Here is a 14,976-nt window from a genome sequence, read left to right as displayed (position 1 = left end):
GCTCATGCCCCGTGTCTCCCTCGTTTTCCCCCCACTCATGCCCCGTGTCTCCCTGCTGTTGCCTCCCACCCCCGCTCATGCCCCGTGTCTGTCTCCTGTTACCCCCCACCCCTCACTCATGCCCCGTGTCTCTCTCGTGTCGCCCCCACCCCCCGGTCATACCCCATGTCTCTCTGCTGTTACCCCCACCCCCCTCTTGTGCCCCGTGTCTCTCTCCTGTTAACCCTCACCCCCCTCTCATGCCCCGTGTCTCTCTCAAGTTACCTCCCACCCCCCGGTCATGCCCCGTGTCTCCCTTCTGTTGCCCCCCACCCCCAGTCATGCCCCATGTCTCCCTGCTGTTGCTCCCAACCCCCCGCTCATGCCCCGTGTCTGTCTCCTGTTACCTCCCACCCCCCTCTCATGCCCCGTGTCTCTCTCGTTTTCCCCCCACCCCCGCTCATGCCCCGTGTCTCCCTGCTGTTGCCCCCCACCCCCGCTCATGCCCTGTGTCTCTCTCATGTTGCCCCCCACCCTCGCTCATGCCCCGTGTCTCTCTCCTGTTACCCCCACCCCCCTCTCATGTCCCGTGTCTCTCTCCTGTTGACCCCCACCCCCGGTCATACTCCGTGTCTCCCTGCTGTTGCCCCCCACCCCCCGCTCATGCCCCGTGTCTCTCTCCTGTTACCCCCCGCCCCCCCTCATGCCCCGTGTCTCTCTCCTGTTGCCCCCCACCCCCTGGTCATGCCCCGTGTCTCCCTGCTGTTGCCCCCCACTGCCCGCTCATGCCCCGTGTCTCTCTCCTGTTGCCCCCTACCCCCCGCTCATGCCCCATGTCTCTCTCCTGTTAACTCCGACCCCCCGCTCATGCCCCGTGTCTCCCTCGTGTTCCCCCCACCCCCGCTCATGCCCCGTGTCTCCCTGCTGTTGCCCCCCACCCCCCGCTCATGCCCCGTGTCTCTCTCATGTTGGCCTCCACCCCCGGCTTATGCCCCGTGTCTCTCTCCTGTTACCCTCACCCCCCTCTCATGCCCAGTGTCTCTCTCATGTTGCCCCCCACCCCCTGCTCATGCCCGAGTCTCTCTCCTGTTACCCTCAACCCCGCTCATGCCCCGTGTCTCTCTCCTGTTAACCCCCCACCCCTCTTTCATTCCCCGTGTCTCTCTCCTGTTACCCCCCACCCCCCGCTCATGCCCCGTGTCTCTCCTGTTGCCCCCCACCCCCCGCTCATGCCCCGTGTCTTCCTGCTGTTGCCCCCCAACCCCGCTCATGCCCAGTGTCTCTCTCCTGTTTACCCCCACCCCCTGCTCATGCCCCGTGTCTCCCTGCTGTTGCCTCCCACCCCCCACTCATGCCCGCGTCTCCCTGCTGTTGCCCCCCCACCCCCCACTCATGCCCCGTGTCTCTCTCTCGTTACCCCCCGCCCCCCTCTCATGCCCTGTGTCTCTTTCCTTTTACTCCCCACCCCCCAGTCATGCCCCATGTCTCCCTGCTGTTGCCCCCCACCCCCCGTTCATGCCTCGTGTCTCTTCTGTTACCCCCCACCCCCACTCATGTCCCGTGTCTCCCTGCTGTTGCCCCTCACAACCCGCTCATGCCCCGTGTCTCTCTCCTGTTACCCCCACACCCCTGCTCATTCCCCCTGTCTCCCTTGTGTTCCCCCACCCCCCGCTCATGCCCCGTGTCTCCCTGCTGTTGCCCCCGACCCCCGCTCATGCCCCCTGTCTCTCTCCTGTTACCCCCCACCCCTCTCATGCCCCGTGTCTCTCTCCTGTTGCCCCCCACCCCAAGGTCAAGCCCTGAGTCCCTCTCCTGTTGCCCCGACCCCCCAGCCATGCCCTGTGTCTCCCTGTTGCCCCCCCACCCCCCGGTCATGCCCTGTGTCTCCCTCCTTTTGCCCCCCGCTCATGTCCCGTGTCTCTCTTCTGTTACCCCCCACCCCCCGCTCATGCCCCGTGTCTCCCTCGTTTTCCCCCCACTCATGCCCCGTGTCTCCCTGCTGTTGCCTCCCACCCCCGCTCATGCCCCGTGTTTGTTTCCTGTTACCCCCCACCCCTCACTCATGTCCCGTGTCTCTCTCGTGTCGCCCCCACCCCCCGGTCATGCCCCGTGTCTCCCTCCTGTTGCCCCCCAACCCCCGCTCATGCCCCTTGTCTCTCTGCTGTTACCCCCACCCCCCTCTCGTGCCCTGTGTCTCTCTCCTGTTACCCCTCATCCCCCTCTCATGCCCCGTGTCTCTCTCATGTTACCTCCCACCCCCCGGTCATGCCCCGTGTCTCCCTTCTGTTGCCCCCCACCCCCAGTCATGCCCCATGTCTCCCTGCTGTTGCTCCCAACCCCCCGCTCATGCCCCGTGTCTGTCTCCTGTTACCTCCCACCCCCCTCTCATGCCCCGTGTCTCCCTCGTGTTCCCCCCACCCCCGCTCATGCCCCGTGTCTCCCTGCTGTTGCCCCCCACCCCCGCTCATGCCCTGTGTCTCTCTCATGTTGTCCCCCACCCTCGCTCATGCCCCGTGTCTCTCTCCTGTTACCCCCACCCCCCTCTCATGCCCCGTGTCTCTCTCCTGTTGACCCCCACCCCCGGTCATGCTCTGTGTCTCCCTGCTGTTGCCCCCCACCCCCCACTCATGCCCTGAGTCTCTCTCCTGTTACCCATACCCCCGCTCATGCCCCGTGTCTCTCTCCTGTTACCCCCCACACCCTCTCATGCCCTGTGTCTCTCTCCTGTTGCCCCCCACCCCCTGGTCATGCCCCGTGTCTCCCTGCTGTTGCCCCCCACTGCCCGCTCATGCCACGTGTCTCTCTCCTGTTGCCCCCTACCCCCTGCTCATGCCCCATGTCTCTCTCCTGTTAACTCCGACCCCCTGCTCATGCCCCGTGTCTCCCTGCTGTTCCCCCACCCCCCGCTCATGCCCCGTATCTCCCTGCTGTTGCCCCCCACCCTCTGCTCATGCCCCGTGTCTCCCTGCTGTTGCCCCCCACCCCCGCTCATTCCCCGTGTCTCTCTCCTGTTACCCCCCACCCCCCTCTCATGCCCCGTGTCTCTCTCCTGTTGCCCCCCACCACCCTGGTCATGCCCCGTGTCTCCCTGCTGTTACCCCAACACCCCGCTCATGCCCCGTGTCTCTCTCCTGTTCCCCCACCCCTCGCTTATGCCTCATGTCTCTCCTGTTACTCCCCACCCCCCGCTCGTGCCCCGTGTCTCTCTCCTGTTAACCCCGACCCCCCTCTCATGCCCCGTGTCTCTCTCCTGTTGCCCCACACCCCCCAGTCATGCCCCATGTCTCCCTGCTGTTGCCCCCAACCCCCCGCTCATGCCCCGTGTCTCTCTCCTGTTACCTCCCACCCCCTCTCATGCCCCGTGTCTCCCTCGTGTTCCCCCCACCCCCGCTCGTGCCCCGTGTCTCCCTGCTGTTGCCCCCCACCCCCGCTCATGCCCTGTGTCTCTCTCATGTTGCCCCCCACCCTCGCTCATGCCCCTTTTCTCTCTCCTGTTACCCCCACCCCCCTCTCATGCCCCGTGTCTCTTTCCTGTTGACCCCCACCCCCGGTCATGCCCCGTGTCTCCCTGCTGTTGCCCCCCACCTTCCGCTCATGCCCCGAGTCTCTCTCCTCTTACCCCTACCCCCCGCTCATGCCCCGTGTCTCTCTCCTGTTACCCCCCACCCCCTCTCATGCCCCATGTCTCTCTCCTGTTACCCCCCACCCCCCGGTCATGCCCTGTGTCTCTCTCCTGTTAACCACGACCCCCCGCTCATGCCCTGTGTCTCCCTCGTGTTCCCCCCACCCCCCGCTCATGCCCCGTGTCTCCCTGCTGTTGCCCCCCACCCTCTGCTCATGCCCCGTGTCTCCCTGCTGTTGCCCCCCACCCCCGCTCATGCCCTGTGTCTCTCTCCTGTTACCCCACCACCCCCCTCTCATGCCCCGTGTCTCTCTCCTGTTACCCCCACCCCCCTCTCATGCCCCGTGTCTCTCTCCTGTTGCCCCCCACCACCCTGGTCATGCCCCGTGTCTCCCTGCTGTTGCCCCCCACCCCCCGTTCATGCCCCGTGTCTCTCTCCTGTTCCCCCACCCCTCGCTTATGCCTCATGTCTCTCCTGTTACCCCCCACCCCCCGCTCATGCCCCGTGTCTCTCTGCTCTTGCCCCCCACCCCGCTCATGCCCCGTGTCTCTCTCCTGTTACCCCCCACCCCCCTCTCATGCCCCGTGTCTCCCTCGTGTTCCCCCCATCCTCCGCTCAAGCCCTGTGTCTCCCTGCTGTTACCCCCCACCCCCCGCTCATGACCCGTGTCTCTCTCATGTTGCCCCCCACTCCCGCTCATGCCCCGTGTCTCTCTCCTGTTTGCCCCCCACCCCCCTCTCTTGCCCCATGTCTCTCTCCTGTTGCCCCCCACCCCCTGTCAAGCCCTGCGTCTCCCTCCCGTTGCCCCCCACCCCCCACTCATGTCCCGTGTCTCTCTTCTGTTACCCCCACCCCCCTCTCATGCCCCGTGTCTCCCTCGTTTTCCCCCCGCTCATGCCCCGTGTCTCCCTGCTGTTGCCCCCACCCCCACTCATGCCCCGTGTCTGTCTCCTGTTACCCCCCACCCCCCGCTCATGCTCCGTGTCTCTCTCCTGTTACACCCCACTCATGCTCCGTGTCTCTCTCCTGTTACCCCCACCCCCTCCCATGCCCTGTGTCTCTCACCTGTTGCCCCTCACACCCCGGTCATGCCCCGTGTCTCCCTGCTGTTGCCCCCAACCCCCGCTCATGCCCCATGTCTCTCCTGTTACCCCCCCAGCCCCCTCTCATGCCCCTTGTCTCTCTCCTGTTGCCCCCCACCCCCAAGTCATGCCCCGTGTCTCCCTTCTGTTGCCCCCAACCCCCCAGTCATGCCCCGTGTCTCCCTGCTGTTGCCCCCAACCCCCGCTCATGCCCTGTGTCTCTCTCCTGTTACCCCCACCCCCCTCTCATGCCCCGTGTCTCCCTCGTGTTCCCCCCACCCCCCGCTCATGCCCCGTGTCTCCCTGATTTTGCCCCCCCCACCCCCAGCTCATGCCCCATGTCTCTCTCATGTTACCCCCACACCCCGCTCATGCCCCGTGTCTCTCTCCTGTTACCCCCACCCCCCTCTCATGCCCCGTATCTCTCTCCTGTTGCCCCCAACCCCCGGTCATGCCCTGTGTCTCCCTGATGTTACCCCCACCCCCCGCTCATGCCACGTGTCTCTCTCCTGTTACCCCCACCCCCCTCTCATGCCCCGTATCTCTCTCCTGTTGCCCCCCATCCCCGGTCATGCCCCGTGTCTCCCTGATGTTACCCCCACCCCCCGCTCATGCCACGTGTCTCTCTCCTGTTACCCCCACCCCCCTCTCATGCCCCATGTCTCTCTCCTGTTGCCCCCACCCCCCGCTCATGCTCCGTGTCTCTCTCCTGTTACCCCTCACCCCCCTCTCATGCCCCGTGTCTCTCTCCTGTTACCCCCAACCCCCCACTCATGCCCCGTGTCTCTCTCCTGTTACCCCCCCACCCCCTGCTCATGCCCTATGTCTCTCTCCTGTTGCCCCGCACCCCCGGTCATGCCCCGTGTCTCCCTGCTGTTGCCCCCCACTCCTCGCTCATGCCCCGTGTCTCTCTCCTGTTACCCCCCAACCCCCTCTCATGCCCTGCGCCCTGCCAAAGTATCCCTGAACTCGCAGGCACCTGCACTAAAGAAGAAAGAATGGAAAACTTAGGATCAGGCAATGGGAAACTCACATTGGACCCCCGGTGAATCCTATGTTAGTTTCATGACAGTCATGCTCTTCCTGGTTGCAGGATGAAGATCAGCCGGGGCCTCATCTAGGGTTTATTCCTGACCCAGCGATCAACTCTGTACCAAGTCAGGCTCCCTATATTCCAGTGGAGGAATGGGTAAGGGTAACCTGCCACATCCAATTTACCAGGAGCAATGGGATCAGGATTAGTCTCGAAAGAACACTCTCAGAGTCGGGTTCACGTCCTCTTCTCTCACTGCCAGTGTCAGCTCAAACTCATCCTGGACTTGGAGCAGATGGTTCCATTGCAAGGTCTTGATGTTTCTTGGCTGTCCTCATACCCATAGTCAGTAGACAGGCAGCACTACTAATTGATGCTCAATGTTGAATGGTTGAGACTCCCACTTGTTACTCAGCTTGTTCTGTCCACTCTTTTTCCAGGCTGTGGATCAACACACAATCACCAGGTGGAAGACTTGCATCAATGTGCAAGATGCAAGGCAACTGAGGATCTGTGTAGCCCAGAATTGGTTTGAGTATTCGAGGAGCTCAAGTAGTGAGGATCTGCCTCAGCTCCTTGAATGCCTCCTGGCATTAGTGGGTCCACCTATCATCAAAGGGCTCATGTGGATGGTGTAAATGGTCTGCAGAGTAGTCCTGCCGCTCCTTTAGTTAGGCAGGTATCCTTTGATGAGGTCCACAAGCGGTTGCACGATGTTGGCATATCCCACAACAAATCTCCAGTAGCTGTTAAAGAAAGGAAACTCTGTAACTCCTTCAAGTTCTGAGGTCTTGACCAGGGGAGGAAGGCTTCCGTCTTTGCGGGATCTACAGGAATGATGTCTGCAGAGATGATGTTTCCGCTGTATTTGCTGCTTGTCCAGCAAAACTGGCACTTGTTCACACTGACCTTTAGCCCTTGCTCCCTTAGGCAGTAATTCTGCCAAAAATGCCACATAGAGTCCAATGAAAAAAAGGGATCATACTCCGCCACCACCACGTGTAATCCACCTGTAAATCTGCCAAACTAAGTGGTGGCAACGGTACGTCCAGTGGATTTACAGACAGAATACTGCCCAACTCGTAATCACCCCCATTGTCAGGTGAGATTTCGTTCAATTTCTGATTTGGCCATGTACTAAGCAGAGCATGATGTAACATTACCATTACATGAGTTCATGTTAACATAAAACACACTCAGGCCTATAAATACTTTCTTAAATGATTTCAACATCTTCACAAAACCTCTCTTTTACTTCCTTGAAGCATTACATATCTGTAAGGCATTTAATGTCAAAGAGTCCACATACAAAATGTTTAATATCATAATACATCTTCATTAAGGAGACTTCAACATCATCACACACCATCCATGTGAGGACTTCAATATCATCACATATCAACCCTGTGGGGACCTCAACATCAGCACACACCACCCATTTGAGGACTTAAATATCATCTCATATCATCCCTGTGGGGACCTCACCATCAGCACACACCATCCACGTGAGGACTTCAATATCACCACATATCAACCCTGTGGGTACCTCAACATCAACACACACCATCCATGTGAGGACTTCAATATCATCACATATCATCCCTTTGGGGACCTCACCATCAGCACACACCATCCATGTGAGGACTTCAATATCATCACATATCAACCCTGTGGGGAACTCAACATCAGCACACACTGTCCATTTGAGGACTTAAATATCATCACATATCATACCTGTGGGGACCTCACCATCAGCACACACCATCTATGTGAGGACTCCAATATCATCACATATCATCCCTGTGGGGACCTCACCATCAGCACACACCATCCATGTGAGGACTTCAATATCATCACATATCATACCTTTGGGGACCTCACCATCAGCGCACACCATCCATGTGAGGACTTCAATATCATCACATATCAACCCTGTGGGGACCTCAACATCAGCACACACCATTCAGTTGGAGGATTCAATATCATTGCATTCCATTTCTATGGGTCCTTGAGCATAAATACACACTATTCTTATATGGCCTTCTATACAATGACACACCATCCCTGTGAGGACCTCTATGTCATCAAACAACATCCCAACGGAGACCTCAACATGACCACACACCATCCTTTTGGTGGACTCAGTACCATCATATCAGCTCTATTGGGACTTCAGCATCATTACATACTATTCGTATTCACATACCCTTGTATGGCCAATTGGGTGCATCTGTGGCTTCATTTGCATCACCTGAATGCATTTTCCTTCACCATTTGGGTATTTTTGGTTGAATTGGCCACTATTTTTGGCAGTGTTTCGTTCGGTATTTTTACCTGAAGATAGGATGGAATTAGCATTTTTATTTCCAGCTCTAATTCCACTGGAGGATTTAGCCCCGGGGGAATCATCACTGGTTTTTATTACTTATTCCTCCAGCGCTCATTTCTTCTGGGTTAATTTCACCAGAGGAATTAGTGTCCATTTTCAATAACCCTTATATCAGCAGATTGATCAAAGTGGCGCTAATTCCATTACTGCCACTTTTTTCCCTTAGAGATCAACTTGTAAGGAAACCAAATGAGTATCAATTAAACATCAACTTTGTGAATATTTTTTGAATAATCAGACAAAATGTGATGCCAACATTCAATTAATTCACATATCAGACTATAGACAAGATGACATCCGTGCACATAATGTGTTGTCTTGACAGTGTAGAATTCAATTTCATCACACACCACCCCTATGGGGACTTCAACAAAATCACAGAAAAATAAGAAAGTAAAGTAAGTCATATTGTGATTCGTTTATTACAAAAGTAGTCAATGCTTGAAATGAATCTGGAAGTGTGTTGTGCAATCAATGAGGGAAGATTTACATTGCATATCAATTATATCCAATTCTGTAAACATACAAAATACACAAAAAACAGCTTAATTTCATTATTTTACATTTAAACACAGAGTTCAGGCCATTTAAAACACAATTGTATTTGTGTATAAATGGTTCCCATGAATCTGCTGTCTGCTGCCTAAGCATGTAGGGCATCTGATTTATCAAGTGTGTTTAAATTCCTGTCCGTGTGTTGATGACTGCAATACCACACCCACCCTGCGGGGGCAGAGCTGAGTAAAAAATCAACACACCAAAATAAACACAGGTCCCCACAAAGCCATTTTTTAAAAAGTTCTAAAAATTGGCACAGATGTCTTTTAAGTTGTTTTAAGTCATTTGGAAGGCATTACCATGTGGGGACTTGGGTTTAGGTCCCCACAGTGAAATCAAGTCCCCACAGCGTGTGCATGTTTACACACCCAAGTCCCCACAAGGATAGTAACACAAACTCTCACACACACTCACACACACACACACACACACACACACACACACACACACACACACACACACACACACACACACACACACACACACACACACACACACACACACACACACACACACACACACACAAGCCATTGCACTCGGGAAGGACACACGTGGGGTCCCCTTAAAAAAGGGAATCAGTGCCTGCAATCCACAGTATACGGGCTGGTCAAAGAAGGGGTTGACCTTACAGGATAGGTTATTTATAACGCGCTTAATAACCAGGTTTCTAAGCGCGGACCCGGGGATCGAACCTCGCGTTGCCCCGGAGCTATCTTCCCGAGACAGTAGCAGTAGCCCTACAAAACAACATTATTTCAGAGGTGGGGAGCGCCGAAAGACGGACAGCCCGTGCTTTCGGTTGTGTTATAATTCGTTTGAACCTGATGGAAAGCGTCTAGTTAAAGTTCTCTCTCTGCTTTAAAAGATGTAAGCAGGGGGGGGGGGGGGCTACCAGTGCATTTCCTGTGAAAGTGGCCGGAGCCAGATGTCATGAAGGGGGCACATGTAGAGGGATCTACAAGTAGGTTTGGGCAGTGAGTCCTGGAAAAAAAAGGCGCACACCTTTTATTACCCAGTCCAATGAACGCATAGAAAACAGATTTGGCAAAAGAGAACACGTGCTTCCACTGCAATGGAATAGTAATGCCTGGTGCGGACTGCGCGTAGAAACATGCCACACTCTAGCTCACACTTTCATTACAACTGGCAACGACTACTTCAAACGATTTCCTAGATGAGGAATCATAAACGCTAGGAGTCAGAGTGAAGCAGAAGGCGCCTTGGTGGTTTTATGTGGGGAATATGCCGGCAAATACGCGATGGCGCATCTCTCCCCCTGTTTCAATGAAACCACAAGTCGAGTACTGGGGCTACAGAAACTCCTTCACTCATAACAAGGGGGTCCCCCGGAATGCGCCCGAACGGTGGAGCTTAATATGTGCCCCTTTGAATCGCCCCTCTTCTAGTAAAAAGAGACACAGGCCAGTGAGTACATATCACTCAGCCTCTGCCACGCTGTTGCGTTCCCGGCGTACCCCCCCATCCCCCTACACGTACCCCGCTTCAGTTGCACTGTCCTAGTTGGCCCTCGCCATGCCGCCGCAGGTGGCTCGTTACTCCAGAGCCCATGGGGTGCCTCCTCCCTCCCCGGTGCTCGGCTCACCTCCGATTCCTTCCTTTGAGCCCTGAAGAGTTCTCTGCCCCGGAACTGCCCCTTCGGTCTGCTGCCATTGCATGGTTCCTCCATGGCCGTCCCAGGAAGTTCCTACCACGCTGAGCTTCAGACACCTGCTGCTGCACTCACAGCAGCACGGCCCCTGCCCACGGAGTGCTTTGGGGGTGGGGTCACTCCCAGATCACTGCCCCAGCCAGCAGCAGTGACCATGCAGGCAGTGCCCTGTAGGAGTGGGATCACACACAAACGTCTGCCCCCAGAAGCACACAGGACAGTGGCGTCTGGCGACTCCAGGAATCAAATTTGGGTGGAGGGCGGGGGGCAGCACTGAGAAAGCCATTGGAAAGGGCAGGGGAACCCTGTAATGACCAATTGCAAAGAGACACCTGTGTGTTTGTGTTAATGCACACAATATGTACAGAACATTCATGGATACGGCAATGATACTGAAACATATTCTCACTGAAGCAAAGACAACTGCTTGAGGAATGATTTTTATAGCGTCTGAAGTTGAAAAAGACTGCAGTCTGTACTGTGGGCCTGGTGGGGGTCGACAGGCGCGGGCTGCCTCTTCTACCAGACCCTCTCTGTACTGCCTGCAAGCGAAGTGGGCAGGGATGGGGTCAGACTCTGGGACGTCGCTTTGCACAGAAGAATTATTCAAATTATAAACCAAATCTTTCATTAAATTCAGACATTAGGTGGGGATAGTGGGCACTAGGCTGAGGCAGCAAAGGTAGCAGGAACGATGTGTCTGTGGGGCTATATCACATGACATCCATATAGTCCTTGGCCCCCTGCCCCACCCGTGCTGATGTCACCTGGGTTGCACACCAAGCTCCCCGATTTCCTCTGCTCACCCGATTGGAAGGCGTCAAAGATGGCCTCAGAGATCCACAGACAAAGAGTATGCTGACAGTACTGAACACTTTTAAACAACTGGTCTGGGAAGGCTGGAACGGGCGAAGCTAAGGGAGTCCCCACTGCTCTCTAAACCTCCCAGTGGGCTCCACGCACCCTAGCCCAGGCGTCCCTAGCCCCAGAATGTGCCCCCATGTATTTTAAAACACGGTAACCCCCAGGGTAGGACTGGGGCATAACATGGTCTCCAGCACCAATGAAAAAGTGGCCTGCAGTTGCAAATGGCTATTCATTCCTTTTGTGACACTGTTTGAATAGGACCCAAGGGGGACTTTTTTGATAAAATGTGATGAAAATTGTGCATTTAAAAGAATATATGTATTCAGCAACACCGGCCAAAACTACTAGCTGCATGCTGAAGTAACTCAAACTGGCCAAACAAGTGGCCCACTTTCACCAAAAAACTGGCCCCCACTAGCATTTTGTGATTTTGGTTCGGGTATTGCCATATAGGCCAGTCCGAGCCTGGTAACCCCTACTGTCTAAGTGTTTTCTAATCTGGGAGAAAACCTAAAGGTTGGCACTCTGTCTGACTCGCTCAGGGAATTTCTAAAACGTTTCTCTGCCTTATGTCAACAGACCGATTTCACTAGGGTTTCTCCACCAGGCAGTTTCCCCCCTCCCCCACGCATTCCCTTTCTCTCTATTTCTCCCTCTACATCTATGCGATCCTCCTTCCTACTCTCTCCACCTCTCTACCAGCCTTTGCTCCTTTCCCAATCTCTTCAAGCTCTACACTTCCCACTCTCCTCCTCTTCTCTACTCTAAATCCGCTGTCTACGTCTCTGTGTCCTGATTGTATCACACTTTCTGCCCATCTCTTCCAGCTACGCCCCCTGATCCTGCTTCCCTCCGCCAGGGGGGGCCTGGCCTGTAGGCAACTCTGGACATTTCCCAGTAGGCCTCTGCACCCTGGGCCGGGGTGGACTGGTATATAGGGAACTCTGGAGATTTCCCAGTAGGCCTATGCACCCTGGGCCGGGGTGGACTGGCCGATAGGGAACTCTGGAGATTTCCCAGTAGGCCTCTGCAGCCTGGGCTAGGAGTGGGCTGGCCTATAGGGAACTCTGGAGATTTCCCAGTAGGCCTCTGCACCCTGGGCCAGGGTGGACTGGTCAATAGGGAACTCTGGAGATTTCCCAGTAGGCCTATGCACCCTGGGCCTCTTTTGTGTGGCAACCTATTTTATTTCCAAATGTTCTCATTGGAAAAACCTTGTGCTTGCTCAAAATTTGTACTATGGGGCCACTTTGAAAATTATTTCCAGTGCCTCTTTTGGTTCCCGGACCATCCCTGCCCTCGGCCCTCAATTCTACTTGTATTATCACCTTGTACTCTCTCCACACCCTCCTATAAAACCCTATCACCCTCTTGAATTCCACTATGCATTTTCCCCTCTCTCTCGCTATTTCACTCTCCTTTCACCCATCCCATCTACACTACACAATACCAGAACCACTCTCTCTCTCACACACAATACCTTACCCGCCCTCTCACAAAACACTGGCACAGTCTTCTCAGCACTCTGCTCCACTGTTCGGGTTCCACCTGGCCTCTTAACTACCAGACATCCACCTGATCTCACCCAAACACCTTACAATCTCCTCTGCACTGGCCAGGCTTTTATAGACCCACCTACCCCCTTTCAACACTCCTCCCAGCACCCACTGGTCTCCCTAGTCCCAGGCCAATCTGAGCCCGAGCTATCCCTCTGGGGGTTTGTGACTTCCTATGGAGGGATTTAAGAAAGTGTGTAGCCCTGCCCCCTTTTCAATCTTAATTTACAGGGTGGCAGCAATGTGCTAAGGCTGCTTGTTTTCCTCGTGACTTTCTTCATTCGCTGGTGAGTTTTGTTTCCTATAGGGTTTGAGGAGGATTTCTGTGCCTCCCCTGTAGTCTCTTCTCACTCCGTTTTCTGCTGCCCCACCATTCCCCTGGGGTTAGTCTGGGGTTGGGTGTTTCCTCGCTGTTTGGCAGAAAACATTTCAATCCATTTAATTCCTGTTCTCGATCCCATTCTCCGGGTTCCATTCTGGGTTTTCTTGGTTGCGCCCAATTGCATTTTGGGAGTTGCGATTCTGAAAAAGACAAACGAGAACTAAGGCCAGAATACAGGCATGCAGGCATTGTGGAACGGACAGTGGTACCAGCAGTCATATACAAAACACTCTGGGAGTGGGAGGTAGGGGTAAGAGCATGGGGCGCCCCACTAACAGTGTCATGACCAATTTCCCATACCTCTGCCCATTCCTCAATGCCCTCATCATCTTTCTCCTTATTATCTATCTGAGGGTAAAGTATTCTCGGTCTGACCCGCCTTCCAAACCTGTAGGGCCTGAAAACAATGTTCAAACAAGGGAAAGTTAGTGCCCATAAGCATTTCTTCTGGTATGCCAGGCATCACTACTACCAGCAACTCCAGTGATTTTCCCACTTTCTCAATAGTTACCTGAGCCTGATGAGGTCCAGGTCCCCATTGAGACTGCCCCAGGCCCCGTGCTGCACAACGTGCGGCACGATGGAGGGCCTGGGGGGTTAGGCGCAGGGTGGGGGATCCTCCCAACAGGCGGGAAAGCAGAAGGGAGGGGCAGCCAGAACGGCGCCCTCACCCGCAGATTGGCCAAAAGGAGACACAAGGAGTGAAAAGCAAGGTGTAAAAGTATCAGGGGGGTGGGGGGACAGGAAGGGACAGGGGCGGCCCAGAATCACCACAACAAAAGGTGGAAGGGGTACAAATACCCCAGAGAAGAGGGAGCAAGACACAACCAGGTTAGGAGCTCACCTCACTCGGGTAAGCTCCCAGCCCCTGGTGAAAGGCGGTGAAGGATTCGTTTTTCTCCGTCTCGTTCGCTTTCGCCTCTGCGGGCTTAAGCGGCGTGGTGTCGGTTCCTCTCTCTCGGTCTTGCCTCTGCGGGCTTGATTGAAAAAGAGACCGCCGGAGGAGCAGAAGAAAAGGAGACTCACCTCGTCGGGTCGACGCTTCCAACGTCGAAGAGCGGGACCAAGGAAGGCGAAACGAAGCAAGAAGACCGCCACAACATCATCAGGGAAATCCAGTGCAGCGGAAGCGGCGGTCGGAAGCAGGCGAAGCCGGGAGACGCCGTTGCCGGGTAGGAGAACCGGGGAAGAGGAAGCAGGTGCCCGCAGAAGTGTCGGAGGTCAACGGCACAGATCAGAGGCGGACTGGAGCAGGAGAAGCCGGGAAAAAAACGCGGCGCGGGATAGGAGAACCGAAGAGGAGGAAGCAAGCGACCGCGGAAGCTACAGAGAACAACGTCACGCCTCGGAGGCGGGACTAAAGGTATACAGGAGTGGGCCTTAAAGTGGCAGTACACACCGCCAAGCGCCGAAAGAGCAGAATAGAAGGTCGGAGGATAACGAGGGGCAGGTGGCACAGGGAGTGAAGGCTCGAGCTTGTGCATCTCGGCAGAGCCTGATAACACAGGTTCGAAACCCGGCAAGGGCAATCTCAGCCTGCCAACCTTCCTGACCTGAGACAAACACCCCTCAAACAACAAACAAAGAAGAATCGGGTGCATCAAAGGGCAGTTTTGATTTATGGTGACCAAGCCAGTTGCCTTAACACGAGCAGGAAGTGGCGTGACTGGTGCTTGAAAGTTGGGGCGGTTGCACCAATCCTACAGCTCCAAAAAGAGTTACAATTTTTACCAGAAGCAAAAAAAGGAGAGGAATGGAGGAAAAGCTAAGAAGAGCACAGGAGTTCAGCGCATGGGCCAAAAAGGCAGAGAAAGACTATGGAGCCAAATGGGTCTTGG

At 55.3% G+C, this 14,976-nt stretch overlaps 1 protein-coding gene across 5 annotated transcripts in view; it reads right to left on the bottom strand.

Annotated features, from left to right (window-relative positions):
* Positions 1-10,512, bottom strand: part of STRIP2 (striatin interacting protein 2) — a 335,180-nt gene extending 324,668 nt beyond the window's left edge. For 2 of the 5 annotated variants that reach the window (XM_069629584.1, XM_069629585.1), the window contains exon 1: positions 10,268-10,509. In XM_069629584.1, the coding sequence (XP_069485685.1) occupies positions 10,268-10,351 (84 nt within the window). In that variant the 5' untranslated portion in view covers positions 10,352-10,509. Of the gene's footprint in view, positions 1-10,161 lie in introns of all 5 variants that reach the window. The other 3 variants (XM_069629588.1, XM_069629586.1, XM_069629587.1) reach the window with 3 other exon arrangements.
* Positions 10,513-14,976: the final 4,464 nt, after the last annotated feature.

Source organism: Ambystoma mexicanum, chromosome 12 (assembly GCF_040938575.1).
Source record: "Ambystoma mexicanum isolate Mex_15411 chromosome 12, UKY_AmexF1_1, whole genome shotgun sequence".
Classification (NCBI taxonomy): Eukaryota; Metazoa; Chordata; class Amphibia; order Caudata; family Ambystomatidae; genus Ambystoma; species Ambystoma mexicanum.
Note: the sequence above shows the minus strand (reverse complement) of the source record. Positions and strands in the feature narration are given on the sequence as shown.